A 17070-nucleotide genomic window follows, 5' to 3' on the forward strand; every position below is an offset into this window, starting at 1 on the left:
TTCTGCTACGCATAAGTGCATGGCACCATTCTTGTATGGTATTCTCTCATGATTGTTTTCATTCCCATTTGAGCATCTTTACAGGCCTACTGATATTCAAGTAGCCTCCTTCATATTTACAAATTTGCCAGTGGGGCTGAAACTTAATTAAGTGTCGTCACTTGCATGTACTTAAGCTTTGACGAGTCTAGGCGCCTTGTAACTGTTACCTGTTTATGTTTATTCATAAGCCTGCAGTGGTTTCCGGTGTGCATAAGAGAATGAACATTAGCTTGTGGAAAGCAGAATCAATTAGTCTGGACTTTGGAGACCACCAAGCTGATCTCCTGAACTGCAAAGACAGCATTGTTTCAAATGCAAACGTTAAGGAGTTCTGGGATGGTTTTGAAGAAGTTTCAAGTATGTTATTTTTCACTGTTGTCTTACTCATATAACCCTAACAACTTAAATTCTTCACCTGTGAAGCATCCATATTTACATTGTTATTCACCAAAGAGAGAGATCCACAGATACCTGGGGTTAGTGACACATAACTGTATCCGAAGTATTTGTTTAGATAGAGCTAGGAAGTTCTAGAGTCCTTGTTCATCCTTGGCTACTTAGTGAACTTGGGGCCAGCTAAGCCAAAGAAGATCTTGTATACTATACAAGACAAAAAACAATGTAGAAATGAAATATCCCAGCTCTATTCCTAATTTCCTTTAACTTTGACATAATTTAAGCTGTATGTCCTAATACAGAATTTTGGTAACTCCTCAGAATTGTTGTAGTTAAATCATATAGTTTACATTAATTACTTTGAAAATTTAAATCTACAAATATAAGACTAATATCAACAAATATAAATTCTGCAGAGTAATTTCTCTTACATACTGTAAGTAGTTAATGCATATATTCCACTTTTAGCAGCTCTTGCAGAGAACCTGAGTTCAGTGTCCACTTTCGGTAGCTCACAGAAGCCTGTACGTAACTTCAGCTCCAGGAGATCCAGTGTTCCCTTAAAACTTCCCTTTATATCAAGACACACACAATGAAAAATGTGTTATTGCTGCATGAAGAACAAAGATCAGCCAGCACCCATGAAGCATCTGTGTTCATGTTTAATCATTCACATTTCTTTCTCAAATACTAGTGAAAAGGTCCCCATTATATTTTAAATAACTGACTCTATCTTTATAGAACGTCAGAAAAACAAAAGTGGAGAGACAGTAGTGTTAAAGTTGAAAGACTGCCCGTCTGGAGAAGACTTCAAGACCATGATGCCAGCAAGGTATATTGTGAGAGTCAGTTGAGCTGGCTTGATCCCAGCCTAAGTAACCATTAACACAAGCGTTAAGGGTCTTTTTGTTTGGTTATTGGTTTTTGTTTTCCTTCTTTGTTTTGTTTTGTTCCTCAATAAAAATAAATAACTAAAAGGCAAAACTAAGACTCTATAGCCTTATCAAGGGGGAAGACTTTGTTTCTGAGGAAATACTTGTGTTAGGTCATTGGAGTGTCCTACATAGGCCTCCCTCTTTCTGGAGGTTTTCCCTATTTTGTTGTGATTAGGGAAGTACAATTGAAATGTTAGTATTGTGTATCTATGCAGTACATCCAGTGTAGATTCTGAAAGGATTCTAGAATATTGTTGCCCATTTTAAGAAGAGAATATTAGAGTATTTTTTACAACTTACAAATTTTGTACTTTGTGCCAGTAGTAGCGCACCTCTTTACCTGATACTGGGTTCGAGCCCACCCTGGTCTACAGAGTGAGTTCCAGGACAGCCAGGGCTACAAAGAGAAACCCTGACTCCAGAAAAATCAAAACATCCACATACAAGAAGAATTTCATACTTCAAAATATTGTAAATGCAAATCTGTATTCAAAATAAAGCTCTATTGTTATCTTTAGATATGAAGACTTTTTACGAAGTCTGCCATTGCCAGAATACTGCAACCCAGAAGGGAAGTTCAATTTGGCCTCCCATTTGCCAGGCTTCTTTGTGCGCCCTGATCTAGGACCCAGGTTGTGTAGTGCCTATGGTAAGTATATGTTCACATTTCTAAGTTCGGTTTCTATGGGGGTTTAACAAACTTCAGTTCATAATCAAATTGTTCAATGATTTTTACTTACTGATAAACCTGTTTTTTTAATAATGGTATTGAACCCCTTTATTAATATCCAGTAATATTATATATAGTTAAGTAATACTTCCTAATTTCTTGTAATGTTTCTATGTATTTTTAATGAATTGTTTTGGATGTGGAATTTCTATTGATACTTTTAGAGGCTGTTTTTTTTGGGGGGGGCAAATATTTATAACAAGGCAAATAAACTAAAGCTGTAATTAACTTATGATAAATTGTTCTATGGGCATAACATCTGTACACTATTAGATGCATGCTCTAGTCTGCAATAAAAGTCCTCAATTTCCCACACAGGTGTTGTTGCTGCTAAGGATCATGATATAGGAACCACAAACCTTCATATTGAAGCTTCTGATGTTGTGAATATTCTAGTCTATGTTGGCATAGCAAAAGGAAATGGCGTCCTCTCAAAAGCAGGTAAAGAGCAGCCACAGCTGCTGCTGCATCACAGGCTGGGATAGTAGATGGCAGGGATTCTGATCTTTGTTCCTGAAATTAACTTTTCCTGTGTTTGATGTACAAGAAATAGTAATTTTAAAAGTAAATATTTTTAGTTGATCCCTTTTTACTAAGTAATGTACTTGTGAACACATTTTGTTAAACTTATTTGTAAACACTGGCTGAGTAGCCACTGGGGTTTAAGGGTATGAATGTGAGAAGCTATTTGCGATTGAACTCCCTACTCCTCATTGGATTCAGAGGAAAAAGAAGGCTGTTAAATACAAGCGATGATTTTTCTGTCTTTTATAGATTTTACATTTCATTCTCTAGTTTTCTCTAAAACTTTGCTCTGTTACCTATTCCATCCTTTTTAAATATAAAGTCATAGCTCTTCAACTTTTCCTCTCTAGTGACTTATCTTTAAAGTGGGCCCATTGCTCAGTGGTGGAACATTTGCCTACTTGTAGTCGATGGCGCTGCCGTTAAGAGCAGACTCTCAACTAGTTTTCTCTTCTAAGGATTAAGCTGCCACTGTAACTTCAGTTATTCTGTTACTCCTGCCCTCCAAACACTTTCTTTGCCCTGTTTGACACTCTGTCACACCAACTCATTTGGTCTTGTCTTGATTCTTGGTTTAATTAACTGTTTCTCTTGCTTTCACTGACATATCTTTGCATAGTTAGTCTTTTCTCTCTATCCTTCATCCACCTCCCATTGTCATGATGGTAGTGTTTCTGTCTCTTCACATTTTGGATTTGGCTGGTTGTAATAACTCTCCCAATTTGACACCTTGTGACCAGACTTCTGTCTGTTTTGGTTTTCAATTCTGTGGCTCAGAGTAGGTCTACAGTTGAGTGTTGGGGTTAAGGGAGGTGTTCTCATAATTAAACATCTCAATACTAGCGTACTTGAGCACACTGCCCTATATAAAGCTCATGCTTTCCCTGTAATAGCTTTCCTGTCTCTTCAGGTGGACTTTACATTATTGTCTCATCCTGAGTATGAGTTCTTCCATTACCAGTTAGTAGGTTAACGGAAAATTAACCTAGTCAGTCATTCGCATCTTAGTGGTAATCCATTCTTCTTTTCTTGATTTTATAGATTTCTATGAGAAATTTGGGACTAACAGTCCATGAGTGGGAAATGTAATTTTATTTAATGTATTGTGTTACGTTTGTTTCGAGGTAATGTTTTGCTTACATGATTCTCACTGTATAGCCCAGACTGGTCTTCATTCATTTCATGTCAGTCCTGCCTTCACCTCCCAGGTGCTGGGAGTATAGGAATGTACCAGCACATGTGGCCCCACCTATAACATTATTGAAAACACATTTTAAAATAGTTTTAAAGTCACCTAAAGAAGGATAGTTATAATAAACTTGTAAAATTATTCTTTATTTTGTTATTTTTTTTCCCCTATTACTAGGGGGCAACTTTTTTATAGCCAACATTTAAAGACTGAACTAGTATCTTGGTGCTTTCATACTCATATGACAGTATTTATTAAATGTTTAATTTGTGTAGGGTTATTAAGACCTTCTGGAACTCCACAAAGTCCTGACTTTTTAAAACAACTCTCTTACCTCCCCCCCCAACCGTATTGTTTGTCCACTAAACATCTAATAAATACTAATAAATAAACAAGAAACCTTTGCAGCCAGATTTGAATATCATAAAAGTTTTGCCGTCACAAATGTTAGGAAACATCTGATAGATCCTTTGGAGTAGACAGTATTTAAAACATAGAAAACACACTGGAGAAATTGCTCAATGGTTAGGACCACTCATTGCTTCTCCAGAGAAGCCAAGTTCAGTTCCCAGCACCTACGTGGCAGCTCACAGTCGTCTGTAATTCTAATTCCAGGGGATCTGATGTTCTCTTCTAAGTTTGTAAGGCAATAGGTACATGCAAACATACACTTAAACACATTGAAATAAGCCAACATTTCACAAAACAACATGGAAAATTGAGCTATAATCTTCACATTTGTGATGCCTAAAGCTGATACATTTGTGTTCTTCAAATTTCCTTACATAGATCTGGAGATTTCCAGTATGCCAACTTTTGACATGATTACCTGATGTTTCCTTAAAACTATAGCTTTATGAAGAAATGGATTTCCATGTGATAACAGATTTCCCATAATAAGGACAGAGGTCCTATTGAAATGAACCAGAATATTTATTAGTAACTAGTGTTAAGCAAACCCACTTCACTGAATGTTGTAGCTCAAACATAAAATTGGGGGAATGGTTCTTGCTGTCCTTACTTGGTAGTTATAGAAGTCAAATAATAAATGTAAAAAAAAAAAAATAAGTAAAACAACTTTGGAGGTTAAAAAATGCCTTTGAGTTTATGGCATTGTTCAGACTTACCTTGAGATAGGGAGAAACTGGTTTATTTTGAAACTAAATTTTAGCTTGAGCGTAGATTCTGTCTCTGAAGGGAAGTCACTGTTTCTCTTCCCATGGGCACATGAGTCTCAAAATCAGGCCTTCTCTCCCCTAGCAGTCGTGAGTATATAACTGGGTTTAACTGTGAGTCCTGACCCTCACCCTGTAAGAGAGAACTTGTGTCTGTCTAGAAGCTAAGCCAATAGGATACTAAGTTATAATCTAGATTTTTTTTTTTCACAGCAGCTTTCAGACCATACCTGAGAAAACAAACAAGCAAAAAAAAAAAAAGAAAGAAACAAAAGTTCTCCTTATCTGATAATCAGTCATAGAAGGTTCCACTTTCTGTTGTCCTTTATTGACCAATTGGAAATAATTTCCTGTGTTTTAGGAATACTTAAGAAATTTGAAGAAGAAGAATTGGATGATATTTTAAGGAAAAGATTAAAGGATTCGAGTGAAATACCTGGTGCTCTATGGCATATTTATGCTGGAAAAGATCTTGACAAGATAAGGGAATTTCTTCAAAAGGTATAATTGAAATTTCACAGAATTCTACCTTGAGCATGGACTAATTATTTGTTACTTATGTTTTTTGGCATCATGCAATATAAGATAATTTAAATACTTTTTAGTTCTTTTCAGTATTTACTGAATTTTGAAAGGCCCTTTATATGGGGCTGTAGAGATGGTTCTGTAAGTAAGATTACTTGGTGCTCTTGTAGAGGACCCAGGTTCATTTCCAGCACCCACATGGCAGCTCACAACCATCTCCAGTTCCAAGGGACCTGACACTATCATCTGGCCTCTAAGAGCACCAGCCACTCATGTGGTACCCAAACAATCATTCATGTAGGCAAAACACCCAAACATAAATTATATAAATAAGTAAATAAACAATTTTTCAGAGCTGCCATCTCTTGGTTTTAAAGCCCATTTTGTTCATCTTCTAGAAAGGATTTAGGTATTTCTGTGATCTGTGTGAAGAATCCTTGCAAATTACAACCTTATACAAGAATGTCCTCAAGTTTTTAACATAAAATATAATAATTGTACTTTTTTTATTGTAATAATACAGCTTTTTGTGAACTATAAATAACTCTTTGTAATAGATTCTTGAAGGGTCAGGCCACTAAGTGTAAAACAATTTCTCATCTTTGTATATATCCTTAAGGGATTTGCCATCCAGGAGCATGAATTGTTTGGATTTGGAGATAAAAGCAGGGAAGTGTTTTGTTTCCTTCTCATTATATGATGAGGAAATAAATACAAGGAAGAGAAAAAAAAAATCAGATGATCACAGTACAAAGAGGTGGTGAGATGGGACCATGAGTGCTGCTAACACTAGCATTTTAAATTCCTCTGGCTTTTTAAATACTTGCATAATGTTTTGTTGTTCCTGTTGCTGTTGTTTTGAGACAGCTTTTCACTTTGTAGCTGTCACTAGCTTGGATCTCACTACATAGAACAAGTAGGCCTCTAACTCAGAAAGATCCAACTGCCTCTGCCTCTAGAGTGCTGAGATAAATGATATGCACCACCATAGCCCAACTTTATTTTCTTAGAATTAAAAATAGCCATTAACTTTTTTGTTTGCTCTGAGATTTATTTTTATGTGTGTACATGTTTTGCCTGCTTATAAGTCTGTACCATGTCCATACAGTGCCTCAGGGCACCAATAAAGAACATTAGCACAGCTGAGACTGGCATTACAGATGGTTGTGAGATGCCATCTTGGTACTGAGAATCAAACCCCGGTCCTCTGCAAGATCAGCTAGTGCTCTAACCCCACTGAGCCATCTCTCTAGGCCCTAGTTGTTTTATAAGAGTATGAGAGCAGAAAACCCAGCTGGAGAAATGGCTTAGCCATTACAGGCTAGGCTCACAACCGTAAATATAAGAGAGCAAAAGATCAGTACAAGTAAATAAGATTTTCAACTCCCTTAAGTTGGTGTGCATATTTTATTTTAACCCACATCAGATTTCAAAAGAACAAGGTCTTGAAGTTCTGCCAGAGCATGATCCAATACGGGACCAAAGTTGGTATGTGAATAAAAAGCTCCGCCAGAGACTGCTTGAGGAATACGGAGTGAGAGCCTGCACGCTCATTCAGTTCCTTGGTGATGCCATTGTTTTGCCAGCAGGAACACTTCATCAGGTACACATTTATGTAATTCTAACACCCCTGTATAGAAAAGACCTGGTTTGGGGGAAGAAAGTACTGTGTGTCTAGGTAAAAATCAAAGAAGATGTTAAGTAGGAAAATGAACAGCACCATTGTATTTCCGTTAAAATAGTATTTATAGTATTTGAAACCTAAATTAACTAAATACTTTAAGGTATTAAGTTGTTAAACTGAGCTATATTGCCATTGTTTATATTTGCTATGTTTAGGAAATTGAAGTGATTTTAAGACTCCTCAGGGGAGAAGAAAGCTGCTGCTACTCACGCTCACCAAGCATTTAAACAAGCATGGAGAGCACCTAGGTTTTGAATCCACCTTGAAGCAAACATCTTGCTTGTAATCTAGTGTGTTTAACAAAAGACAGTCTGCACTTTATATAGCTGTCTACCCACAGAACTTAAGTTCTAAGTGAGCACCTATCACGGGAGTGATGACACCTGTAGCCTCAGCAGTAGGCTGGAGAACCACAAATTCAAGGCCCCCCTGGGCTGCATAGCATGACTTTCAGAACAAGCAAAGAAGTCAAAAGAAAACCAATATTTACATGGATAGTTAGACAAGTGAAACTGGGCAGAATGGCCTAGAGTAGATGGTGATGGTGGTGTAAGGAAAACCTGAAAAGAAAATGCACTTTGCCCTAGTTTATTTCCTACATTTTCTACCCTCCATCAACAGTTGAGTGTCATCTGGTAAGAATTTGTTGATTAAGAAAAGTTTTTTATTTCATTATTTTGTCCCTACTTGTTTTACATGTATAGAAGTGACAATTTTTGATAGTGAGTACTTTTTTAAATCAGATTCATTATTAAATCTTAACTATTATTTAAGAGACTTAACTATCAATACAATATGCCTTATTCTCCATAGTAACTTCTTGAAAGTGTATTGGTTTGTTGTTTTTCATGGGCTCGTGAGATGTTAGTCACTGTCATTCATGCTGAATTGGGATTCAGTACCCAAATGCCATTTATTTCTGCTAGCCTTATCAGAACGTGGCTAGCTGCGTTTGGTAAAGGGAAAGTGTCAGACTACTTTGATGATAGAGACTAGATCTACGTGCAGGCCTGTGTGCGTGTCGAGCCAGTTAAGTGTGAGAGTGGCTGTTGCTCTCTTGAATCATTTGAGACAAGCTGGGCCCCTGTCAGCCTTCCAAGTGCTGGGGCATTTGACGTGGAGCCTTGCTTTGCAGACCAGGCTGTCTGTGAACTTGGTGGTGCTGCCTCTAGTTCCCCAGTGCTGGGATTACAGGTGTGAGTCATCACACATCCTTTCAAGGTTAAGTTTTCTTAAAGTGGACATTGCAGTCATGCTTAATTACAGCGTGATTTAAATTATACATGTACGTATTCCTGTGTATGGTAATAAGCAAGTGGGTGTAGACGGCTGTGGGGGCAGCAGCTACAGCAATAGGTAGTTGTAACGGTTGTAAGCTACTTCTGGGGCTGCTGGGAACTAGACTCGGGTCCTCTGGAAAAGCAACAAGTGCTTTAACTGCTGAGCCTTCTTACAACCCCTCTTCCACCCCCCAGTGCCTCCTTTTTGGGAGGCTAAACAGAACATACTAAAATGACCTAGGATCTATGCTCCACTTTCTGCTGTTAGGAGAATGTCATTTCATTACACTTGTGCCAGCTGTGATGTTCACACCTGTGAGCTAGCACTCTGGAATTGAAAGGCGGAGTGTGTCAACTTCCAAGCCTGCTTGGGCTATAATCAGACCCTCTTTCAATAAATAGATAGATAGATAGATAGATAGATAGATAGATAGATAGATAGATAGATAGATAGATAGATAGATAGTAGTGATCATACAATGTGTGTTACTTAAAACAAGTTTTTGTTTGGTTTGTTTTAATTGTGCCTCTGAGTACAGGTGCCACAAGGCCAGAGGCAGGTCCTCTTGGAGCTGAGTTTGCAGATTACTTCCTCACAGTAAGCCAGCCACTTGATATGGGTGCAGGGAACTGCACTCAACATCTTAACCACTGAGCTACTGTCCTTACCCACCGTGCATACCACTTAGTCTCCCTTATAATGAAGTTCAGAGCCATCCATAGTGTATAGAACAACTAATTCATTTTTTGCTAGTCAGCTGTGTCATCATAGGAATTTTTTTAATCTTCTCTCCAACTGGAATTATTATTTTTTTCTAGTTTGTGCAGTAAATAAATGTGAATATTTACTATAGGCTTCTATGCCAATATGGCCTTTTATCTTCATTAGGTAAATACTGGCTAGTGGGATTTGCCTGCTTAAATAATTAATGTCTGACTGACCTTAAGAAACTTCCCCTGAGCCAGGTGTGGTGGCACATGGCTTTAATCTCAGCACTTGGGAGGTAAAGGCACACAGAGATACCCTGTCTTGGAACCAAAAACAAAAAAACAAACAAAACAAAAAAATCCCCACTGTTATCTGAAGTGGCTGTACCTTTCCCCACATCGTTGTTGCATTCATTTTATTTTCTCTGCTTCTTCTCTAGCCCTTGCTACACTCAGATTTATTTTTTAGGATGTGAGTGTGAAAGAAAGGGCAGGGTTGAGATCGCGTTTTGTTGTTTAGGTGGGGATGGCTTCAGATGTGCAGTGACATCCTGGCCAGTTCCCAGAGCGCTTTCCTACTGGAGGGCCAGGTCATACACATGGTGCCATACCCTACCACTAGCATTTCTGATGTTTAGAAGTTGGGTTGGGGAGGAACATGAACCGCTTTGATAGATGCTTAAGACTGAACAATGGAACAGTGCACCACCAGGCCCAGTGCTGTGAAAGCAGTAGCATGCTGTTCTGGCCACTTAGCAGTGAGTAGGACAGACTAGAAAGACGATGGCATGTCAGCTGTGCAGTACAGTTTACATATTTAACTTACAAACTGGAAGTGGGTTTGCCTCACATCCATTCACATTCTAGAATTGTAACTTCTAAGTCCTGTGTTTATAAGCCTGACAAAATGTGGGAAATTTTGTCCATCCCTAGGTAGAGCAGCTGGACCTTGGTTGCTCTCTGCTGTAGTATTTTGAATGGCCTTTAAAATTGAGGGAAGAACATGGGCCTACTAGACTGTGAAGTTCAAAACCCCCACCCCAGGACCACAGGAGGAAAAAAAAAAAAAAGAAAAGAAAAAAAGACAATGAACAGAATATCTTTATTGAGAAGTTTGCCCTAAGTTTCTAGACTGTTTTAGCATTTATGATGAGTGGCTTGATGTTTTTAAGAGTTGCAAATTGTGTGCATTTGAATGATCTGAAGAAATTTGTGGCAAAACCTTCTCACATCATGTTTTCACAAACAACCAAATACTATATCAAGATAATAGTGAACCCTTTTTTAAAAGATGACATTCAGACTATAAACATGAAAAGCTTTGTTTTCTTACTTCCCTCCTGATTACAGCGAGTATGATTAATGACGTAGATGGCAAAGACAAGGCATAAATGGAATGGAAAGCTCGTTGGTGTTCTGCTTTAAAACTGGATCCTTTCTTCAAGTCTCAAACTTTCAGCAAAATATTTCAGATAGGGTTTGTTAGAAACATACATACCATCCTGTAAGCATCAGTAAAAGCTGGCAGTCTGAAAAATATTTCAAAGCAGCCATAAATTGGCAGTGCTGACACAGCCTCTCCAAACTCTGGGAGGTGACAACAAAGCCAGAAGACCCTGGAGGCCCTTTAAGAAGAAAGTCTCTCTAAGGAAATCTGTCAGTACAGGGTTGACCACTGAAAAACATGGGATGGAGCTGTCCTGATCACATCTAGCAAGAAAAAACACCAGAAACGCTCTGCAAAGTGACTAAACGATGTCTGTAACCCTCAGTGACCCATGACAACAAACCTTGAAGCAAGGAAGTATGGTTACTAAAGCTCACATAATAATGTTCAGATGGCCAGTTTTCAGCCTGGAGTGGTAAACACATGCACAGAAACAGAAAAGACTGTTCAGAAGAGACTGTATTGACAGAAATGTTCTCATGAAAGCCCAGACCTTGGACTTACTATACAATGCAAAGTGCTCAAGGAAACTCCATGGGTAAAGAATCTAAAGGAAACCACAAGAATGGTGGATGAAGAGAATAAAAGGAACAAGATATTGAACAAAGGATCTAAGTGAGAATTTTGGAGCTACAAGAGATTTTAGGTCATGTTAGAGCTAAACATACAAAAAGGTAATATGCTAAGACTCCTGAAGGACTCACTCTTCCCACAGCACTCCCAGATAAGACATAGGAGACACAGGGCATTGGAGACTATGTAGCTGGTATGAGAAAGTTAATGTAGGAATGTAAAGCATCTATTAGACAAGACATCACAGGAGTTGGGCTCCTGTTGACTTGCCATTTATTGGCTGATTTGTCTTGGGACAGGAGCTGAGCATCTCATCCATAGTCTACTGTTCTGAATAGAGCATCTGTTCCACAGACAATAAGGAGGACCCAGTGAGACTGTACAGAAACGCTGCACATGTGAGGCTCCCACTGTTATTCTCCAGAGGAACCAGCAGCCTAATGAACACAGAAACAGAGCGCTTGCTTTATGGTGCTACCAACTTGTCAATAGAGGCACAGTGCTTGAGTTAAACACCTCTGTCGACTTCAGCAGCTGTCCAGGTGGTCATATGTCCAGAGGAGGAATTCTAGCCCCTCTGGAATCTCATCACCCTGTCATCAATTAGATTTTTTGCCACAGTGTTCATTTCCCACTTACTATCTACTTCATCTCACTCTTCAAAATTAAATTTGATTTTGCAAACTTAAAAATTAGAATAAATGTAAGTGCTTAGTTTTTCAGTTGTTTCTTCTTTCCCAGGAATTTTTATGGCATTCTAAAACATCATTTGAAGATAACCTAAAAACAATTTTAAAAAATCTGATGTTAGATCCAACTCGGCCTTCCTCTGCTATATAGAGCATTGAGAGAAAGCAGTTGTTAGGAATAAGGATATACAAAAGGTATAACTGCTAAATAAATGGCATGATGCTGACTGGCTCCTGAAGAAAGACCTTTAGTCAACAAAGAGAAACTTACTCTGAAAAACTTAAAGTCACATGAGATCAGATGGTCTCTTTAATTGGCTAATTTAAAACAAAGGCACAAATAAAAATTCTAGAACAGTTGTAAAACTCATGCATGGTCAGTAGATTGTGTGGAACTAAAGTTCCGACCTCAGTGCCTAGCAAATGAACTAAGTTGCATTTCCTTTTCTTCATTCTCTGATACAAGACCAACAAAGGAATAGCAACAAAACAGATGGAGTGTTCCTTACAGCCTCTCTCCTTAGTGGTGTTTTAACATCATACATTTTTAAAAGCCCATGTAGGCAATATTGATAATTTAGGATCTTATTAGCCTCTCCAAAGGATTCCTGGAAAAGTCATTTGTTTTATCATTTAAAAATACTTCATTTACAAAGTCACTTCACATGAAGCTTTTTGGTGACATAACTTTCTCATTAAAGTGTGGTCTTAAGCTCTGAAATCCATTTGATGTTTTGGGAAAATTCTCTGGTGGAATTGTCTTCGTATTTATTCATTTTAGACAGTTTGCCTTTTCTTTGTTTCCAATGTGACCATCTGTTCTAAGCTTTGCATTTCACATTTTTTCTTTTTGAATAGGTACAAAATTTTCACAGCTGTATTCAGGTGACCGAAGACTTTGTCTCTCCAGAACACCTTGTACAGTCCTTTCACTTAACGCAGGAACTGAGGCTTTTGAAGGAAGAAATCAACTATGACGATAAACTACAGGTAAGGGGTATTCTGAGGGGAGCCAAGGGTTTGCTTTATTTTGGTTTTTAGGTTTGAGGGTTTTTTGGGGGGGTTTGTTTGCTTGCTTTTTATATTCAGAAAATAGGATGTACAAACTCCAGCTTAGGCAGCGGCTGCCAGCTTGACACAGTAGGTTAACGAGTCAACACACCATGGGTTTACTGAATTCACTGACTGGTGCTGAAATCCCAGCTTGTGACACTTTGAGCTTTCATGTTTCTGTCTTAAGTTTGATGCTCTTCAGTTCCCTTAAAATAAAAGCCATCACTTTGTCTTTTAAGCAGGCATGTAGTACATGCCCTATACTCCCAGCACTTGGCAGGGTGTGGCAAGAGGATTGCTTGAGCTCCAGAGTGTGTGTGTGTGTGTGTGTGTGTGTGTGTGGTGTTTTGTTAATGTTTTTAACCAAGTAGCTATCCTTTTTGAAGTTTTCCCCAGCTCCATGATTGTAAATACCATGTCTTTTAGGTGAAGAATATCTTGTATCATGCAGTCAAAGAAATGGTGAGAGCTTTGAAGATGCATGAAGATGAAGTAGAGGACATGGAGGACACTTAAGTGTGGTTGGAACTGGGATGCCCCTTGAGTGACAATAAGTCTGACTTGAGCTCCATTAAACCATCAGTGCCAAGAAATTCTCTTTGTAGTAATTACTTGCTACTGACACCATACCAGTATAGCATTATGTCACGGCCCCTGTGATTCAATGCTAGCTATAAAACAAGCTAAATTTAAAAGCAGCACTATATAGCTGTTCTTGTATCATAGTGTATATGATGTTTGTGAAGATGCCAGATTTAAAATGATGTATTTATTTTTGGTAAAAAACAAACAAACAAACAAAAAAAATCTATGCTATATTGTTGATCAAGTGTAAATGTGCTCTTGTACAGTTTAATAAATAACTGATATTTTTCACTACATTGAGACAGTTACTGTGAGACTAGGACACAAACACCAGCTGTTGCCTGCGTTTGGAAAATTGCTGGATTGCACAGCAGTCATGTCATAATCAGAAAATTACTGCCAAATAATTGTAAAATGTGTAAAATACAAAGTATATAAAGTAGATACTAAACTCAGACACTTCAATATTTTGTTGAAGCTATTGACTGTACAATTAAACATTTTCAAAAGGTGTAATTTATTTAAAATTGTCTCATTTTGGTAAAATTTATGTGAAGTTTTAAGCTAAATATTAAACTTAATATGCTATGTAAATATATACATATATACATTTAAGGATGTATTTTTTTAAAACATTGGCTTGCTTTTGTTAAAGTGCAAGTGTTACATATGGCTTTGTACATTACAGTTGAAAGGGGTTTTACATTTTCCATTAAAAGACTTTATCAAGAAGCTGATGTCCCAGTTCTCGCTCTCTGATATGACACTGCTGAGACAAAGTGGAGCTTGGAGCCTTGGGCTCTGCTCCTCATTGTGTGACCCTGCCAAGTTTGTTCTGTCTCAGTAGCTAATCACTGCCTCAGCTGCTTGCTTGAAGCCAGCCTTTTTAGCCTTAGTTTTGATAGGAAATGAACTTTGAAGCCATGGTATTAGTTCTTAAGTTCTGAGTATTTTTACTTGCTGGTCTCCTAAGGTCTTGCAGGAGTACAATATTGTATTTTCTCTCAAATATCTTTTACTTCTGGCTATTCCCTGAGGTTCCTTTTACCTGTGTTACAAAAATACTTTTAGTATGGGTGAAGCTAGAGTACATTAAGCCAGGTTACAGTGGCTTTCCGAGCAAACACTTGATTCTAGCCATAACTCAAGAAGTAGTCATGTTCTGTGATGGTGACCAAATGCTTTGTAAAGCTCGCCAGAGAGAACACAGCATTTACATCACCAAAAACATGACTTGGGAAGGCTGGGGAGTCAGCAGTAGGGGTCACAATTCTGGCTACTGGAGCAAGATTTTTGTGTGTGTGTGTGTGTGTGGGTGTTATGAGGATGTGATTGGAAGTCAGCCTTGGATTTGTTCTCAAGAGTTTTTTATTTTTGTTTTGAGACAGGTTCTTACTGAAGATTGGGTCTGGCTCTTAAGCCAGGCTGGCTGACTAGTAAGCCTCAAGGATCTTCCTATTTCCATCTCCCTGCTACCACCACTTAGCTTTTTATGAGCAATTTCTATTCAGGTTGCCCTCAGGCCCTCCTGCATATCCAGCCACTTGACCAACAGAACTTGTCTTCCCAGCCCTGCAGCAATAATTAGCATATTTGAGTTCTGTCCTTTTGGTTGGCTCTATGTTCCACATCTGAAAATGTCTTACTGTGTCCAAATTGTGTCTAAGTGCTCCAAGGCTGTGAAGAGACACCATGGCCACATAACTCTTAGAAAACATTTCATTTGGGCTGGCTTACAGTTCAGAGGGTTAGTTTGTTACCATGGTGGGAAGCATGCAGCAGACGTGGTGCTGGAGAAGGAGCCAAGAGTCTGGATCTGGATCTGTAGGCAGCAGGAAGTGAAGTGGCTTGAACTTCTGAGATCTCAAAGCCCACACCCATTCCAACAAGGTCCCACCTCCCATGGCTTATGCGGTCCATTTTTTATTCAAGCCACCACACCATGTAAAGTGATTTAGAAGCAGGAGACCTGACTTGAGTAGTTAAACAGGCATGCTCTGCTAGCATGAGAACAGGGTTAGGTCACCCAGCACCATGTAAGCAGCAGCTGTCCCTACAGGGAAGCGCTTCCTAGCGAGGGAAGATGAGATCACTTGAGCTTGCTGGTCCCCAGGGCCTCAAATGTTAACAGCATGTACTGCTCTTGCAGAGGACCCAGAATCAGTTTCCACATAGGTGGCTCACAACCATGTGACTCTCAACTCCATGGCACCTTGCACTCTCTTTTGGATTCTGTGTATTCCTGCACTTGCAAACACACACAAAAAGAAAATAGATATTAAAAATAACATGGTCCATGTTCAGGTAGCAACCCTGCCTCAATGGAATGAGCAATAAAGGGGGATATCTGGTGCCCTCTTAGGTTTCATGTGTGCACATACCCTCACCACACAATTATATGTAAGAGAAGATGAATTAAGTATGTAGAATCGTTTGAGGAATGATAGTGAGGCTTTTATAAAATCAAACCAGCAGTACATGTGGCAGTCATTACGGTTAGACCTCCAGGTGGGTTTTTTTGACTAGTGAATATACATGTGGCTAAGTTTCCCTTGCTGCCCTGTATTTCGGGATTGCAATACCCTTTCATGTCACTCTGCTGTCTACTGGCTCAGGAAACACAGGCTGAAGTGTAGCTAGTAAAGATCAGGGACCGGAGAAAAGCACTCTTAAATACTTGATGAGTGTATAGGCTGTGCAGGGATTGATGTTTCTGGAGACCAGGCAAGCTATGAAGGAGGAAAAGGAATACAAGTTAGCTACCATTCTAGTTCTTCAATCCATTCTTCACTGTGCACTGGGTTGGGATATATGGCAGGCCAGATAGGGTACAGTGCCATATGTGTTGCTCATAGATGAGTGTGTGTTTTGAAGCCACCTGAGTGAAGACTATGCGAAGTACTTTGGTTCCTCCAAATAAGTGGTCTATATTGAGATTAGTTCTTAACTCCCTGTCCTGGCTAGGCTGATCCCCGAACTTGTCATTTTTCTGCCTCCTTGGCCCTAGTGTGAATGTTGTGGTTAAGGTCGAAGCTGCATCATAGCACATGTCCAACACCACTTCCCTATCCTTCCTTCCTTCATTTACTGGGTGTACGCTAATGGGGCACATGCGTGGAAGTCAAGAGGACAAGCTGTAGCAGTTGGATCAAACTAGGATCATCAGGTGTGGTGGCAAAGCACCCTTACCCACTGGCCCCCATTTCTTTAAGCTTTCAACTACACTAGGCACGTAGAACTGGGGTACAGGCAGTGGCAGAGTGCTTGTCCTGCTTGCTAGGCCTTGAGTCCCACTCCCAATTGCTAAAAAGAGGCTTCCATCCATCAGATCCTTGCATAATGGAACACAAAATTAGTTCCTGTTGTTGTCCAGCAGATGGCACTTTTGGTCAGCAGTGGTTTCCAAAGGGAAGAATTGAAACATGAAGCAACCCCTTTTCCTTAAAAAAAAAAAAAAAAAACAAAAAAACACCAAACACTAGTTTCCACCAATTAAGATGGCAGGGATTATGACAAACTATGTAACTTAGAGAT

The 17070-nt window shown here is 38.9% G+C and overlaps 1 protein-coding gene across 1 annotated transcript in view; it reads left to right on the plus strand.

Annotated features, from left to right (window-relative positions):
- Positions 1-14262, plus strand: part of Jmjd1c (jumonji domain containing 1C) — a 157474-nt gene extending 143212 nt beyond the window's left edge. Inside the window, exons 19-26 of the mRNA XM_055598915.1 lie at positions 231-399; positions 1180-1270; positions 1892-2022; positions 2422-2544; positions 5354-5493; positions 6944-7120; positions 12757-12888; positions 13378-14262. Coding sequence (XP_055454890.1) covers positions 231-399; positions 1180-1270; positions 1892-2022; positions 2422-2544; positions 5354-5493; positions 6944-7120; positions 12757-12888; positions 13378-13467 — 1053 coding nt within the window. The 3' untranslated portion in view covers positions 13468-14262. The remainder of the gene's footprint in view (positions 1-230; positions 400-1179; positions 1271-1891; positions 2023-2421; positions 2545-5353; positions 5494-6943; positions 7121-12756; positions 12889-13377) is intronic.
- The last annotated feature ends 2808 nt before the right edge of the window (positions 14263-17070 follow it).

Source organism: Psammomys obesus, unplaced genomic scaffold (assembly GCF_907164565.1).
Source record: "Psammomys obesus unplaced genomic scaffold, mPsaObe1.curated_primary_1811, whole genome shotgun sequence".
Classification (NCBI taxonomy): Eukaryota; Metazoa; Chordata; class Mammalia; order Rodentia; family Muridae; genus Psammomys; species Psammomys obesus.